General features: G+C 45.2%; 1 protein-coding gene across 1 annotated transcript; it reads left to right on the top strand.

The window, feature by feature from the left end:
* The first annotated feature begins 1368 nt into the window (after positions 1-1368).
* Positions 1369-17401, top strand: LOC136648147 (chitinase-3-like protein 1). The gene is made up of 10 exons (XM_066624176.1): positions 1369-1459; positions 1859-1891; positions 2989-3190; positions 3751-3807; positions 5609-5759; positions 6481-6599; positions 9023-9146; positions 12693-12875; positions 15454-15570; positions 16656-17401. The coding sequence occupies exons 1-10, from the start codon at positions 1435-1437 to the stop codon at positions 16791-16793; spliced, it is 1149 nt and encodes a 382-aa protein (XP_066480273.1). The 5' UTR covers positions 1369-1434; the 3' UTR covers positions 16794-17401.
* The last annotated feature ends 310 nt before the right edge of the window (positions 17402-17711 follow it).

The following is a 17711-nucleotide window of genomic DNA, read 5'->3' as shown; positions in this document are numbered from 1 at the left end:
GCCACTCCCTTGCACCAGGCATTCTGAGGTAGCCTACTTCCAACAGAGTTTCAAAACAATAAAAGAACCTACAATTAGATTCAAGATTTGGGTGAGATGAACGTTTCTATATGGAACAGATGCCATTTGATAGACTATTTCTAGAAACAAAAGAAAAATATATCCAAAAAATGTATATGTTCTTATTGGACTTTGAGATGCAAGAAGAAACAGTAAAGCAATGTATGATAAAACGGGTGCAAAATATAGGCCATAATATCCCAATAGATCAATGGGAACAGATCTGGAAGCATAATATAAAACTTACCAGAGCAACAAATTTCAAAGAAAATGTATATAAAATGTTTTATAGATGGTACATGACACCAAAAAAAATTGGTAAAAATGAAACAGAATATATCAAATAGTTGTTGGAAACGTAGATGTGCGGAAGGAACGTTTTATCATATGTGGTGTACATGTAAAAAAATGCAAATTTATTGGAGGATGGTAAGAAATCTAATACAAGAGATTGTCGGATTTACTGTTCCGTTGAAACCTGAAATATTTTTGCTCAATATTACTTTAGATGTTATAGATAAAGATGTGTACCTAGTTATGATTTTAACTGTGGCAAGGATTTTATATGCTAGATATTGGAAGGACTTTAAAATACCAATGAAAGATGAATTAATAGAGAAAATAATGAATGTGGTGGAAATGGACAGACTTTCAGAAATTTTGGATCGCCAATGAAAACTGACACAAACTGAGCAATGGAAACCCTTTTATGCTTGGCTGAAAATGAAGATTTAGAAATATATGACAGGGCATTTAGATGATTGTACTACATATATATTATATTTGATATGATACGACAGATGAATGATGAATAAAAATGATATTAAGAGGTAAATTTAGAAGAGGAAATGGATTAGGAGATATGTAATGACCTATTAGCTTTAGTGATATATAATAATGATATATTATTTCCTGCACCCTTTGTGTGTGTGTGTGTGTGTGTGTGTGTGTGTGTGTGTGTGTTTATATTTGTTTTTGGAGAATAAAATTAAAAAAAACAAACAAACAATAAAAGAGCCACTGCAAATTGTGAACCAGGTTCTGTATCAGAGGCTAATTGGGGAGAGTCTGGAGCTGGGGAGACATGGGCTTGTTTGTGTTGTGCTTTTCCATTCTGGTATCAAACAATCAGCTTCAAAGAAGATTTGAGAAAAACAAACTCCCACACCCAGCACAGTGATTGCAACACTTCCTAGAAGCACAATTGTGCAATCAGTCTGAGGAGGACTGGCTACATAAAAATCAGGGACATGCACACACTCAGTTGCGTTCTTTCACTTCTCTGCGAATGTTCTTTCAATTAGGCCGGAGGCAACATTAGAGGCACAGCAGTTGGTGTTCCTCCTACGGCAGAGTGGAACTCTCTGAGCCACGATGGGTCAGGCATCCACGTGGGCTGGTAAGTCTGGTGACACAATTTAAGGCAAAGTTTGGAGGAGACTATTGTGGACTCCGAAGAGGCTCCTTCGGCAAGCTGATCGCAGCCATTTTGTGTTGATGGGGTTCTTAATGATATACAGGCTGTGGAGGGGATTTCAACATCTGTGGACACAGAGCCTAAACATTTGCAGGCATTGCAAAAACTTCCACATCCTCATGTAGGAAAAGTCCATGCTAAGCAGATTTTGAGCTGTGCTGCTGTGTTTTCTAATGTTCAATTCATTCATGTGAACTGTTCAATTAAGGAAGGGGCATCACCCTGAGTGATCTAGAGTTCTAAAAAGATGGTGAACTTGTAATGCGCACAGCAGGTCTACCCAGTTTATAAGGTAATTTTTTTCTTCCTTTTTTTCTGCAGTGGGTGTCGTTGCACTGATATTTCTACAGTGTGGTAAGTTGCTATTTCCTTCTTTCTTGTTTGTCAAAAAACTTTCTGGTTTGACTTAGGTTCTACCAGGGTCCTGATGTGCCTACATCTCCTCTTTTCAGTCATGCTGCACAGAGCAAAGGAAAGCTCTACATGATGGGGCTGGGCAACCCAATCCTATCTTCTCTCCCAAATTATGAAGCAGGGTTAGTACGGCCCACGCTGCATCCTATGCGCGGATTGCCCATGCTTGAAGTATCCTCACAGTAAGGGGACGTTTGTCCCCTTGCCCCACAGTAAGCCCCGGCATGGGCCGTAGAGGGACTTTGGACCTGTGTGAGCGCTGTAGCTGGCACAAGTCCATGTTGCCCTGTGTTAGCAGATTGGGCCCCATGAGGGGAATAGGATCTGGTGTGCAGCTGCCACAATCCCATCCACCTACCCCCAAGATCAAATCCACTCACCCCTGCTCCTCCCCACCTTCCCCTGCCAGTTACACCCCCTCCTCACACTCCTCCCACCCTTCCTACACCCCCACATAACTCAGCAAAGAACATACCAGGTCATGTGCTGGGTCTTCTGCTGGCATGCTGAAGCCAGTGCACGCCTCAGCGGCGGCCTCCGTAACTCCTAGGCTGCCGTAAAGTGCTTTTCGACACTTTTGCAATGGCTTGCACTGGCACAGAACACACTGTGCCGGTGCTTCCTGTCTTCAGGATTGCACTGTTGGCCACTTTGGACAAAAAGGTGTACCAAGGGTCATGATACCCAAAGAGACTCCATTGTCCTGCCCCAAGAGAAAGATCGCAATCAAAGGTATATAATTCGCTGAAATAATTTTGTCATTAAATTTTTTTTGTGATGTACTTAAATTACTAGATGGCAGCTGGGCATCCTTTGTGTACATTGGAAACAGGATGGGCAGTCATCCTCCCACCTTAATGCATATTCCACACATTGTATGAACAGATTCTATATATGAACAGACTGTATCTTTTGGAAATCCCCTGCATGATCAGGGACTGTGCTTTTTTCATTTTGTTGCAGCTTCCCATTTCTTCTTTTGATAATTTAATTCTTTAATTAATTTTTCATTTTTCTCTCCTAATTGTCTTTAACAGTTTCTAGCTATAAGCTGGTTTGCTACTTCACAAGCTGGTCCCAGTACCGACAAGATCAAGGGAGTTTTGTCCCAGATGCCATTGATCCAAATCTCTGCACCCACCTCATTTATGCTTTTGCCAATGTTGAAGATGACAAAATTGTTGCTACAGAATGGAATGATGCCACTACCTATGAACATCTCAACAATCTTAAAAACAGGTGAGCGTTTTAGCAAAGCACAGCAAAGGCTGAAAGCTGCAATCCTATACACACTTACTTCAGAGTAAACCCCATGAAGCACAGTAGGGTGTCCTTTTGCATAAATATGTATAGAATTGTACAGTAATAACCAAATTCTATACAAATCAGCCCCCTCCCCTGGCTGATGCAGCCGCGCTGCTTACAATTTACAGCAATTTAGCTTGTGCAAATCTGAATTGACTTGGGTGGGTGGATCAAGGCTGGGAAGGAGTAAAGAATATTGGTAGAGATGCTACCACCGATATCCACCCCTTCCCACCTACAACACATCCCAATCCCCGGTCCCCATTCCATTCCATCCACCCACCACCTCCAGTGCCAACTTACCAGCATAAGGGTTCCTGCAGAGGCCGCAGCCACCTGGCTACCACTGCTCAATATTTGCAGGCTGCACTCTGTGGCTCATCACACTGTGCAGCCACCGTAAAGGGCATTGTACTGCTAGAATGTGATTCTGAAATCATGTCAGAATAAACTGATGCCTTTAATTAAATTTTATTTCCTTCACATATCCTTAGAAATCACAACTTGAAGACCCTTCTGTCTCTTGGGGGAGAGAATTTTGCTTCCGAACGGTAAGTGTAAGTTAATCTTTTCTATTCGCCTGCTTTTGCCAGTAAAAATCATACTCATCTAAGCGTTCCTCAGGAAATCAGTAGAAAGTAAGTAAGTAAGTAAGTAAGTAAGTAAGTAAGTAAGTAATTGGTTATTACTAATAGCTTGCATGTTACGAAGAACACAAGTTGATGAGACATACAAGTTTATATCTTAAAATATTTCCAAAATGGCCTTCAGGGTCACTTGGTAAAAACATTTTTTGCTTAATTATAGGATTATCAGTGTGACTGAATTGGGGATGAGAGAACAGAAAGGCAGGATGTAAGCCCTTTAAGTGAATAACAGATAGTGAAGGTGGGGTGTTGGAATGGCAGTCCAGGACAAAAGCAAGCCATGTTCTCAGTCCTCTAAAACTCAGCAAAAAGTAACTGGGGGACACTTGCTCTTAGCCCCCCAGGTTTTGTGGAGATCTGCTGAGAAATAGCTGAGACAAAGTAGTCTTAAAACTGACTTGCGCCTGGTTTGGACACCAGCAAGAGAGTGGGGGGGGGCACCACTTTTCTGTGATCTGCATCCCTTTAAATGTGTCCAAAAATACAGGGGGGAGAAGCACCTACTTCTGTTCTTTTAAAAAGTGCTCCTCAGGTGGTGAGTCTTTGCTGTGAAGGTCACACCCTAAAGATTTGGGCCATGGAGGGTGTTGAAGGCACTACTAGAGAGGGGGATGCTGCCCTGAACTTCTTAAAATCACTATGAAAGTCAATAATGAGGGCAAACCAAATCCCCACAGGCAACCTGTGAGCAAGGACATGCCTTCTCCCCGTCTCTGGTTTTGAGGATCCCCTTCCCATCTAAAAATGACCTAATGTTTTGGGGCCCCATGAGATTAAAGTGGAGCAGTTTTCAGGGGCACAACCTGTGAATTGGGAGGTGTGGTCAGAAGAAGCCCTTGTCAGGACCGCATCCCTTCTTTCATGTGTCTTCTGCATGGAGGGGGGAATGGTTAGAGCTGGACTTTGCCTTGGCTAGATGACATTACATCACGTTGGGGGGAAAAAATCTCCAGGTCAGGTCATGATGGTATTGGCCAGGTTGCTGCTGCTACTTTGTCACAAGTGAGGAAAAGGTTGATAAACTGTGCAGCAAACCATTGTGTCTGTGCAGAAACCAGAAGATCTGGGGGCATGAATAAATTGTCGGTGCCTGAAGAAAGTGAACTAGGGCCAGGGACATGCAGTGGGTGGGGAAGCGGGTGAGGAAAAACCTCCCCACCAGAATCCTTTGAAAAGCACCACCGCCGCAGCATGAGACCCTAAACCACATTCAACCCACACGCTCTGCCCCACCTGCCTCCCCACCCACCACACGTCCCTTTACACTTAAGTAAATGGAGACGTGGAGACAGCAGCTTGAGGCGCACTATAAACTACCTCCCAATTCATGCCTAGTGGTGAGTCTGGTCCATGGCCACTAGTTCCACATTCCTCCCTGTCTATGTATAATCAGTGCTGATTCACAAGGAAGTTCTCACTGAGTTCCACATTTCTATCCACCTCTGCTGGACAGGGGACTGGTGGAAAATCCACATGTTTACAGCACAGCTGTTGGAGCTGTTCTGTACTTAGATTTTAGGTTCTGATTCAGTCACTTGTTATAATTTTCAGCCTGTGGTAACTTTTTCAAATATCACAGAATGACTGGGGGGATGGGAGACCTGCTTTTCTTCCTATGAATTTTTTTTAAAATCTATAATAACTTACATTAACAATAAGCAATATTTTAAAAAAATTCTAATTCTGTATCTCCCACCTGTAACAGCTTTAGAAGTATCGCAGGTTCTCCACTCAGACGGTCCAAGTTTGTGATGTCAGTGGTGTCGTTCCTTCAGAATAATACTTTTGATGGCTTTGATCTTGCCTGGCATACTTTGAACCAGATCGATAAGAGGAATATGGCAAAGCTGGTTCAGGTACAGTAAAACATAATCTTTCTGCAACCAGGTTAAACCAAGAAATGGGTTTGAGAGAGATACGCTTAGAAAGGGTTATCTTGGAATTTCTGTTTCAATGTCTTGACTATAGGCTTCAGGAATGTTTCTACCTCCCCACCTTCCTTGGAGGTATCAGGGCTGCTAGAGCCTGATGATGGGCAACGTGAAGCTGAGCCCAGCTGGAGCAACCAGGCTGCACAAGGAGGAGCTGGAGGCTGCCCGTACAGTGTAATTGCTATTCTTATGTAGCTTAGGAACCTGAAGTTTGGATTCCTCAGGGCCAGATCCTATCCAAATTTCCTATCCAAATGGAGAGCCAGGATGGTGTAGTGGTTTGGGAGGCGGACTTAGCCCTGGATGATCCAGGTTCAAATCTCCCCTCAGCCACAAAGCTTCCTGGGTGACCTTGGGCCAGTCACTTTCTCTCAGCCTCACCTACCTCACAGGGTTGTTGTGAGGACAAGAAAGAGGGGAGGAGCAGCTGTGTAAACCGCTCTGAGCTCTTTGGAGGAAGGGCGGTATAAAAATGTGAACAAATAAATAAATAAATTTCCAGCACTGGTTCCCTCTGGTTAAGGGAATGTTTGTTCCCTTTCCTTGGGACTGCATTGTTGCAGCACTGGCACTGGAAAGTTGGACAGGTTTGGGCCCTCACTCAGCAATTCGTGAAAGCAAAATAACATGTGCTAAATTCTTTTAGGATCTGTCTGTACAATTTAGACATGAGGCTTCAGCAAAGAAAAAACTTATCCTGAGTGTTTCAGTACCAGCTGGAAGGGAACGCATTGACAGAGGCTATGATATCCCAGCTCTTTCACAGTAAGTACTTTCAATCTCACCTATGATGTACAAAAATATATCTATACTAACAAGGTATCCAGAATGAACAGCATATTGGATAGGGAGGTGCACTGGGCTGGTTCATTTATTTCCTGTCAATGTAAAATCATTCATAGACATGCCACTCCATGCTGTCAAAGGCTTAGCATGAACCAGACACATAAACTTCCACTATGGCCACTGCAGTGGGTCCTTTCACCCTCTCTGCTATTATTTGCACAACAGAGGGCTATGGGAAAGAGTGGGAGCTCAAACAAATTTGTCACCTCCCCAAATCTCTCCAGCATTCTCCTCTGCATATTTTGAGGGCAAATTCTGAAGTATCCTCTAGAAAAAGTTTTCAGTAAAATTCAACATCCAAAGATTTTGCAATATCGTAACATCTATACGATATTGATCAAATCAATATCAAAACACATGAATTTCAAATGCTTATGTCAAATTTATATTCTGAACCCCAAACATAAAATTCTGAGGTCAAATATGTGTATCCAAATTCAAACACTGAAAATGTGATTAATTTTGATTTATTCATTTACTTTCCAATTGGTAAGTTTTGCTCTAGTGCCAATGGCTCAGCAGATTTCTGCAAAGGAAATAAACACAAGAAAGAGCACTCAGGGCTTATCTCCAAATTCTATTTTTAAAGTCCACAAAGCATGCTAGTGTCTCTAGAGGGTATCGGGGGTACAGATCACACCAGGTGACACACTTGAGGGAAGGGCAGGGGATACCACTATCGGACAAAATTGTGAAAATCTTGGTATTTTAGATTATATGTCATGCTATATGTCACTCGATCGGTAATTTAATGTAGAATACAATAAAACAAGGGTGCTCAAACCCCGGCCTGGGGGCCACTTGTGACCCTCAGGGGCTCCCAATCTGGCCCTTGGGGAGCTCCCAGTTTCGATTGAGCCTCTGGCCCTCTGGAGACTTGCTGGAGCCCATGCTGGCCCGACACAACTTTTCTCAGCATGATGATGACTGTTCAACCTCTCACCTGAGCTGTGGGATGAGGGCTCCCTCCACTGCTTGCTATTTTACATCTGTGATGCAGCAGCGGAGGAAAGGCTAGCCTTGCTTTGTGCAAAGCCTTTTATAGGCCTTGAGCTACTGCAAGACCTTCATTCATTCATATAAGTTCCATCTCTAATAAATTCATTTATGTTAATTTATTCAAATTTTAAATGTAAATTAATTCTTTTTTCCTGCCCCCCCCCCCTCAGTGTCAGAGAGATGATGTGGCCCTCCTGACAAAATGTTTGGACACCCCTGCAATAAAACAAACCACACTGAATTATCTGTATGCTATCAAAAGTTATGGCCAAATAACAAGAAAAGGAAAACACAACTGCCTTATGTAATGAGAGGTGGATTTTTTAAGTTAAAACTGACCAATGAGATAGATTGTTCTGAGAGCCAATAAAGTGTTATTATGACACAGAAGGGAACTAGTAAGGTGTTACTATGAGTCAGTTCTCATTTCCATGTATCAGAGCTAATACCAGAACTCTTATTCAGTTGAGTGACAGCCCATTACTGAGCTGCCCGCAGCGCCCAGGCTTGGCAGCTCCAAGGAGGGCTGCCGCCGAATCCTGCGCCTCCTGCACTATTGCGGGAGGCACCTCTGGAGAAGGGGACATTTGTCCCCTTCCCCCAAGTAAGGTAAGCAGCCCTGCAAGCAGCAGATCCGCCTCTCTCCCTCCCCCTGACACGCATTCCGCCCACCCCCGGCACTCCTGCCGCCTGCCACCACCGGCCTCCCCCCTCCCCAGAACGCCTCCCCCATGCCCCTGTCCACGCCCCCCGCCTCCCGTCCCATAGCCTGGCGGTCCAGGAGACTGCCGAGCCACAGAACCTGGGCCACTGCCCAGTGCTAGCCCAGCACCAGCTGGCGCTGGGCTAGCACTGGTGGGAACCCGGCAGTGAGCCCCACAAACATGCCTTATGGCACATTTGCAACTGTGGTCCACAGAACAGAGCCGTGCCGCGGACCACAGGATTGGGCTCTGAGTGTCATCAAGTTGGCTACTGGTTTTTTGTTGGTTACTGATTTATTGGGTTACCTGCAATGTTATATATTAAAGAAAAAAATAAAAGTTAATGGGGGTGACACGAACACTAGTGATGTGATTTATTCTATATGGTCTGCTCCGGGAGGAGGTCCATCATGGAGGAGGACACTGTCACACTTTGAACTGTACCGAATCTTTTCCTCAACTCTGCTAAGGCTCATGCAAAGACTTCTGCTACAGTTTAGTTGACCTGGATTTCTCACCTAGAAGTCTAGTGCAGGTGGATGAAAATCACATTTTTTCAACTTTATAGACATTACATATAAATTTGGCCATTATACAAAGTGTCTTGCACCTAAGTTCACTTGCACGTTTTCCCTATAGGTACGCAGATTTCCTTAACTTCATGACCTTTGATTTTCATGGCTCCTGGGAAAAACACACCGGTCATCCAAGCCCTCTTTATAAAGGCAAAAGCGACACTGGAGCTGCATCCTTCTATAATGTGGTAAATTGACAATTCAAGCACTAAGCTAGTGTTTCTAAGAGCCTTCCCACTTTTCCTTAAGTGTTAAGCTAGCACAGCTAAGACTTTCATCCAGAGAACTGTAACTAATGGACTAATGCAATGCTGCCATCCCAACCATTGAAATATTATCAGCACCAATAGATCTAAACCTACCCCTATTAAACAAATGATTGATTCATGCTGCTGAATGGGGAAGAGATCTCTGAAACATATAGCCCAGTTCATGCAAAGGCTTCTGTGCAGTGAAGGCTTCCCCCCCTCCATGGAGTCTCTTTTGCTTCTCGTATGATTTAGGGCACAATTCTAACTGGCACTTATGCTGGTATAGGCGCCCTGGGAGGGTTGCAAATGTGCCGTAAAGCACATTTGCACCTCCGTGGGAGGAAGCTGCGTTGGCGCATCTAGATCCGCCGACACACGGAGGCCAGCAGAAGCCTCCACGGTGGCTTCCTCACCGCTGCTTGTGCCAGCACACCCATGCCAACACAAGCGGTGAAGGTAGGCGTGGGGGGCATGGAGGAGGAGGCAGGAGGGGGCTTTTCTGGGCCGGGGAAGGTGGGCAATGGATGGCCCCAGGGGCGGGCACACGGGGAGCCAGGGGCAGGGCTGGGACCCAGTGGTTATGCCAAATCCCAACCCCTGTCCCTGGGGAGAACAGAGTGGCTTGAAGCCACTCCACTCTCCTTGAACTTGGTCTCCCAAGGAGACCCATTGGGGCCAGCAGCCCTTACCCAGGGGTAAGGGGAAGAGCTTCCCCTTGCCTCTGGCTGAGCCGCTGCAGCCAACAAACCTGCGTCGGATGCAGCGCAAGCCTCCTGGCTTGCCTGCTCCAGCGCTGGTTTGGATTGCGCCAGTAATGTATTAACTGGAATCTCAATGTATAGTCAGGCACTGGTACTGTTCTCTCTGTTAAAAGTGCAAGATAAATTACATCAATGAACATTTGTAATGGAAAGGTATTATTTCCACCTCACCAGGGGATATTAGGGATTGAACCTGGAACCTTTTGAGTGGAAAGCATATTCATGGCCAAGCCCTCTCCAGGGCCTGCCCCAGCATGCAGCACCACTGACACAATGTGTGCCACGTGCTATGGGGCAGAAGGAGACCATGGCGCCTGAGAGAGGTAATTTTTTACTTGCCTCCTTCATTGCTCTCTAATTTCCAGTGGGCCTACTCAGAACTACACCAGCTCTCTTGCTGGCATAAGTCTGTTAGGTCCAAGGGGTATGGGATGGAGGCTCTGAGTCTCATGAATGCCACTACCACATAGATCTACCCCTGACCTGCCCCCAACCTGGCCTAATCACTGCCACAATTTGCCCCGATCTACTCCCACCACCTTACCTGTTCCAGTGGTCTGCTGTCTGCCACTGCTGGTGTAGAGCTTACCACTGTATCATCAGCAGTGAGCCATCCACTGATGCAGCCCACATGTTGTGATGGTGGATCAGAAGAATTGGACCATTAGGGCGCAATCCTAACCCCTTATGTTAGTGCTTTCCAGCACTGGCATAGCAGTGCCAATGGGACGTGTGCTGCATCCTGCAGTTGGGTGTCACTCACGGTGGCCTCCTCAAAGTAAGGGAATGTGCTGGAAAGTGCTGGAAAGCACTGACATAAGGGGTTAGGATTGTGCCCTTAGTTATTTAAGCTGTCCTGTGAAAATATTTATCTTTTTCCACATCAGGAAGCTCAAGATATTATACATGTCCTTTCTAGGAATAAGTACAGCAAAGTCACTCTGGCAGAAAATGAAGTCATCACCCATTTGAGCATTCATTCCTGCAGTTCCTCATCAAAAGTTTTCACTTTCCACTAAAACCAATCATTCAGATATCAAATTCAGAATCCAGTTGTCAACAGATTTGAATATCCATGGGCAAAGATTAAATTTTGACATCAGGCAGCCCAATTCTAAATTGCACTGGCACAGCCAGGCCATATTCTAAATTGCACTGGCACAGCCAGGCCATGTGGCCTTTGCTGCAACCAAAGCAGCTTAGGAGGAAGCTGGAGATCACCTGAATATCAAAGGGGATATTTTCCCCTTACCCAGGTAAACCCCAGTCATCCCTAAGGGTCTTCTCGGATCTGCGCCAGCTATATAGCTGGTACAAATCTGGAAAGCCTTTGTAAGTCTACCTGGAACGGGGGTTAGGATGTGGCATGTGCCATGGTTGCCAACCCAACCCCCCTCCCGGGCCCAATCCTCCCCCATTCCACACTCCCCCTGCCCAGAAATGCTCCTTTCCCACCTGCAACACACCCACCTGCCACCCACGCTCTACACCACCTAGCATAAACCTATATGTGATGGCAGCGAAGGGTTGAATCCAGTATCACCAAGCTGGCGCAACCCGCCACACAAGCCAAGCCAACTCTTAAATCAGCACAAACATGCTTTACGGCACGTTTGCAACACTCTGAGTCAGAGCAGAGATGGCCACACCGACTCAAATGCTGGTTTGGATTGCGCCATTAGTCAGATTTGTCCCACAGATTTATGGCAATGTACTATTACAACAGGAGTTTTATGAAAGTGTAAGGTCTACAGTATTTCTTCCATTCCAGGCCCCTTTCAAAAGAGAAAAAAAGAAAACATAGCAAACTTGTAATGGTGACATTTCACAAAGTTTTAATTTTAGACATATTAGTTTTAGGGTGCAATCCTAACTTGCGCCGAAAAAAGGCATGCCAACGGGCCTGCACTACAACCAGTGCAAGTTTTGGGCCAAAAGCAGCGCAGCCCAAGGCAAGGAGAAACCTTTCCCCTTACCCTGTGTCACACTGCTGCGGCCCCAATGGGTCTATTTGGATTTGAGGTGGCACAGATCCGAGCAGCCTGGAGTTGCTCTGTGCTGCCCAGGAACAGTGTCAGGATCCCGCATAACTGCCAGATCCTGGCCCCGCATCCTGTTCCCCTGCACCCCTGGGAACGCCTGTTGCCCACCCTCCCCGCCCCGTAACGCCTCCCTCCCGCCTCCTCACTGCCCTCCCCAGAACCCTGCATTGGTTGAGCTTGACCGATGCAACTCACCTTGTTCCTGAGGCCTGTGGCAGTGCGGGGAGGCCGGTGCACGTCTGTGCGCCAGCCTATCTCCCCTTTGAGTGGGACGGCATTCCCAGGCCAGCGCAAGGGATCTGCACTGGCCCAAGTGAGGGTCAAGATTGTGCCCATAGTCACCTTTGCACTATTTCCAGCTACAACTGTTGGTGTAAATAAAAGCAGATTTACAAGCATGATCACCGAGTCCCAAAAGAAGAATAGGTGATAACTTTTACACACTGGGTTGATTATGGGAAGCATGACTGATCCCACTACCTTACCCCTTGGCCCCACAACTGTATTGTATTCAGATGATAAATATTTAAACACACGTTTGCCAAGATTTTAGAGGCACACCTAGCCTACAGGTAATGATGCAGGTCTACTGAACTAGAACAGGTGCAGCATAATCAGGAAACATTTTGTGTCCCACCTGATGTACAGTAACTAATCTTCTCCTTTTCTTCCTCCTGAAGAATTCTGCTGTCAAACTTTTGAAGAGTAAAGGTGCCCCAGCTGAGAAGATCATCATGGGAATCCCCACCTATGGACGAACTTTTACTCTGTCTTCCTCGCAGACTTTTGTTGGGGCCACTGCTTCTGGCGGTGGAACACCTGGGCATTTCACCAACTCCACAGGGATGCTGGCCTATTATGAGGTACAAAGGATATCACTGTATTCTATAGAAACTCCGCTCCCTCAGTCATAGCAAAGTTAAGATAATGTACAAAAACAGTAAGGGTGCAATCCAGCCCTTGACTTGGGCCAGCGCAAGTCCCCAGGGGGGCCAGAAGGCTCATTTGGGCCTCCTCTGGAGGAAGCCAGGCCGGTGCTCACAGAAGCGCCAGCCTGCGGATGCCAACGCAAGCCTTCGTGACTGCTTCCTCCGTGAGGCTTGCTTCAGCCCAGCTAAGCTGACGCAAACCTCTGAGGTAGGCGGAGGAGCTGGGAGGAGGCAATAGGGAGGCATTCCTGGGCAGGGAGAGGGCGGGAGGTGGGTGGTCCCGGGGGCGGATGGGTGGGGAGCGGGAGGCGGGGCTGGAATCCAGCAGTTATGCCAGATCTCAACCTCCGTTCCCAGGGAGAACAGAGCAGCTCCAAGCCACTCCGCTCTCCTCGGACTTGTGCTAGCTCAAGAGGTGGTGCAAGTTCGAGGAGACCCATAGGGGCCAGCGGTCCTTACCAGGAGGTAAGGAGAAATATCCCCTTGCCTCTGGCTGAGTTGCTTTTGGCCCCTATCATGTGCCAGATACAGCACAAGGCTCTTTGCTTGCCTGTTCCAGCACAGAATAGGATTGCGCTCTGAGAAAGACAATTTAGCGTTAAATTTGGCGAGGGATTGAAAATGAAATGGCAGGTATCATACATCTTTGATCTGGTTACATTTAGGGCCCAATCCTATTCAACTTTTCAATGCTGATGCAGCCATGCCAATGGAGTATGTGCAGCATCCTGCAGTGTGAGAGGCAGTCATGGCGGCCTCTTCAAGGTGAACCTCGAGGTTGCATCACAGCTGTATCAGCACTGGAAAGTTGGATAGGATTGGGTCTTAGAATCCAGTGTCCTGTTTTGGCCACCCACTTCAAAAGGGATCTGATAGAGCTGGAAAAAGTACAGGAAAGCAGTGGCATCGCTAAGAGGGTGCAGGGGGTAGAAGTTGCACCAGGCAACAAGCTTTAGGGGGGCAACACACTGATCTTGACACTAGTGACCAAAATTGTGAAAAAATTTGTATGTACGAATAATACCATCATGTTATATATCATTGGAAGGGTAATTTAATGCAGAATGCAATGAAACAAACCTCATCGGAATATCTGTATTCTATCAAACGTTATGGCCAATAAACCAGAAAATGAAAACACAACTGTTTTATGGAACAAAAAGTGGATTTTCTTAAAACTGACCTATGTGTCTGATTGTTCTGAGAGCCAATGAGATGTTATTATGCTACAGCATGGAACCAATAAGGTATTAATATGTGTCAGATCTCATTTCCATGTATCATAATACAGTTACCCCTGCTAACTGGGTAAAGTTTCAAGAGGCATTCCTCTTTTATTTAGCAGGGGAGAATCTGCCCTCTTCACCCCAGCATAGTGTCTCTAACCAATAAGGGACACACTTTTTACTTATGTATTTAATTAATTAATTTTGATTTTGTTGTGGGGGGGGGGTTACAAAATCTTCTTCGACCCCAGGTACAGGTACATGACTTAGCTATGCCACTGGCTGGGGGGAGGCATCAGAGCAAGTGGGTGCTGAGCTCCTGGGGGGAGGAGGCAGGTTTTTTCTCCAGTTTTCACTTTTTAAAAGCCTAGGCATGACATCACTTCCAGTTGTGACATCACTTCCGGGGCATCATTTTGAGCTTGGCGCGGGCGACACGATCATTAGCTACACCACTGCAGGAAAGGATTCAGGCATGACTGCAAGGGGAGGCAGAAGTGTTGGAATTTATTTGTTTTTCTTTAAAGGCAGCATAATAGAAGGGGAGAACATTTTAGAAACTTATAATAGTATGCAGTGTGCAGAGAGTTGGTAGAGAGAATGTTTTTCTCCCTCCAGTCGTACTAACACTCCTGCAATGATGGACAGGACACAGAAAAGAGCCGTCATGCAATGCCTCAGTAATCCATGGCATTCATTAGCTGTACCAAGCTTAGATAGCTTAGTGCCTGATCCTAAGGACTAGCTCTTTGCCAGCATTGAGTGTCACAAACGTGCCATAAGGCATGCATGCAAGACTCACTGCCGGGTCATGCTGCTGCCGGCTCAGTGCCAGTTTGGCACCAGCTTGCCCCAGAAGTTCTTCCCTTGCTTCATGTGGCAGAGGATGAGTGGGGGCAGGGGGAGGAATTACAGAGCAGGGGAAGGCGGGGGGGAAGGTGAGGCGGCAGAGGGAGTGGGGCAGTACTGGTGGAGATCTGCTGTGCTGGATCCAGGACCCCACATCAGGCCTCCCAGCCTGAGACAAAGCCTCTCAACACTGTGCTAAATCGCCAGCACAGACTTAAGTAGCTCCATTGCGGAGCCTGCTACCTTACCTGCCTAATCCAGGCTTTGAATATGGTCTGAGAAACAAATGAACAATTAGTTTTGTGCCTGCCTCTTATATCCGATATTGGGAATGTCAGGAGTCCAGAACTCTCCCTTGTAATAATATGTACTCAGACAGTCTACTGACATCACAGTGCCAGTATATATAATTTATAGCTGCCAATTTATTCTTCCAGATCTGTGATTTTAATTCTCGTGCCCATGTGGAAAGGATTGAGGAGCAGGCAGTCCCCTACTCCTATAAAGGAAATCAGTGGGTGGGATACGAAGACGTGACAAGCGTTAAGAAAAAGGCAAGTACTGTGTTGACAAAGGATCTGTTCACCTCCTTCCTATGTAAACTATGGAGGCTCGTAAGGAGCTGGACTATCCAAGTTTACAGAAAGATCTGTTTGTTAATGTTAAGCTACTTGGAATACAATTTCCTCTTTCACTTTGGGATTTGGTACTGAAAATAAGATGTGGGCCATTCTACCATTCAAGTGCCTGTTAAGGGAGGTCTGAGTTTCTTTGCTTGGAGATTGCTGACTGGCCAAATACTTTAAAAGCCTGCTCAGAATTCTGTCCTCTTGGCTGCCTGCCAATATCAGAGGATATAAAAAGCCATTAAAAGTAGCAGAGCTATTTTTTTCCCCCTATTCATATACGTGTATGTGCTGTCATAGCCTATGTATGTGCACTACGGCTCTCTGTGGGCATGACTGAATTTGTAAAGCGCACCATGCAAACATGCTGTTAATGTGCATGGGTATTATGAATGCACAGTGCAGTGCTATACAAAAATCTGCCCCTTAATACAGGGGTATAGAACATAAAACCCATGGGCTGAATGCAGTCCCCAGAAGCAATTTATTTGGCCCCCATTATAACTGGACTCTCCCAGCTTGATAATTGGGCTCTCTCGTATCTTGAAAATATGAACAAGATTTGCACATTTTCTCATTTGTCGCAGATGAGTTCCTACTTGAGAACAAAGTGCTTATTTCAGACCATAATCTTGGTTAATGATGTCACTTCTGGCCCTCAGTAGGCACCATGAATGCTAACTTCTGCCCTCTGTATGAAAAGAGTTTGACATCCCTGCCTTAATTAAAGACTCACGGAAGTAACCAACTTCATGTTGGAAGGTATATTTGAAAGCATCCCGCAGGTGTTTCAGGAGACAGTTTCAAGCACAAGGGTCTACAAGACAGAAAATGTATCATGCTTGGGTGCATAGGTCTTCCTGTTCCTGCCACACTGATTTGGGGAATGGTGGTAAGACTTTTGCCCATCTGGGCCATTGTGCAGAAAGAGTCTATGCATGGTTTATGAGAGAGTTCCATGCAACTGCATATTAATGATAGTGGAATCTTTCCCCCTTTCCCTCATTCTTTAGGTACAGTATATGAAGGATTTACATTTGGGCGGAATCATGATTTGGACACTCGATCTAGATGATTTTTCAGGTTCTCTCTGCGACCAGAGGAAATATCCACTAGTTGGGGCAGTGAAAGAAGAGTTGGATAAGAAATAAACAATTCATCCCTCAGTATAATACTGTATATCATAAAACTACAAAATGATGATGAATCTTCTGCTGTTCTTCTGTGGATGAATACATATAACCAATTTACAAGGTGGCAAAGTGGGAAAGTTGACTTCTATCTTAAGTGTGCTTTATATTACCATGATATAAAACCCTATGATTGCTCCTGTATTATTCTGTTCTTGTGTTTATTACTGCTCTAGATATTGACTCAATCTATTACTCTGCAGTGAAAAATATCACTTATGCATTTATACATCTGTCACTGCTTTTCAGTTCTTTGTTTATGGAAATCAATAATTCATTCTGTTTTCACTGAATTAAGAATTAACTCTTATTGATAAACAAGCTGTTTGAATTTATTTTCATATATACTCTGTGTGTATGTGTGTGTGTGACAGACAGACAGAGACTTTTTAAACAAAAACATTTTTTTTAGCTTTTTGGAAAGGAAGTTTTTGGGTCTTTTTAAACCCCTTTGAAGAAACCATGTTGTCATAGTGCCCAAATGATGTCTGTTTTTTTTATTCACTTGTGTAATGTGATGAGGGTTGGAGAGCAGAGTGTATGTCATCAAACTTGTTTTAAATGTAAACTTTTCATTGCTTTTAACCTGCAATTAAAAATAAATACGTATTATGGGTGTTGTCCACATGTGTGCACATGCGGGGGATCAAAATTTTTCAGGTTGGCACTCAGGGTCTACATAACCAAGCAAAACCTGCCCAAACTGCATTTTATAACTTGTACTCAGGTTCACAAGCCCCAGTCCATAACCAACAATGTCCATCCCAGCATAATGGGTGGTGGATTGCCTCGCTGTCATGTGAGAACAAAGTTGGTTTTCATATCCTATCCACATGTATTTTCAACATGTGGATAGGATATGCTGCCTGCCATGCATAT

This window comes from Tiliqua scincoides, chromosome 4, assembly GCF_035046505.1.
Source record: "Tiliqua scincoides isolate rTilSci1 chromosome 4, rTilSci1.hap2, whole genome shotgun sequence".
NCBI lineage: Eukaryota > Metazoa > Chordata > Lepidosauria > Squamata > Scincidae > Tiliqua > Tiliqua scincoides.
This window is presented reverse-complemented; position numbering and strand designations above follow the sequence as displayed.

Bases quoted from the DNA above. Each gene is read 5' to 3' on its own strand.
- LOC136648147 (XM_066624176.1), top strand. From the start codon at position 1,435: ATGGGTCAGGCATCCACGTGGGCTG. The intron at 1,460-1,858 runs GTAAGTCTGGTG...TTTTTTCTGCAG, and splicing joins TCAGGCATCCACGTGGGCTG to TGGGTGTCGTTGCACTGATA. The intron at 3,808-5,608 runs GTAAGTGTAAGT...CACCTGTAACAG, and splicing joins GAGAATTTTGCTTCCGAACG to CTTTAGAAGTATCGCAGGTT.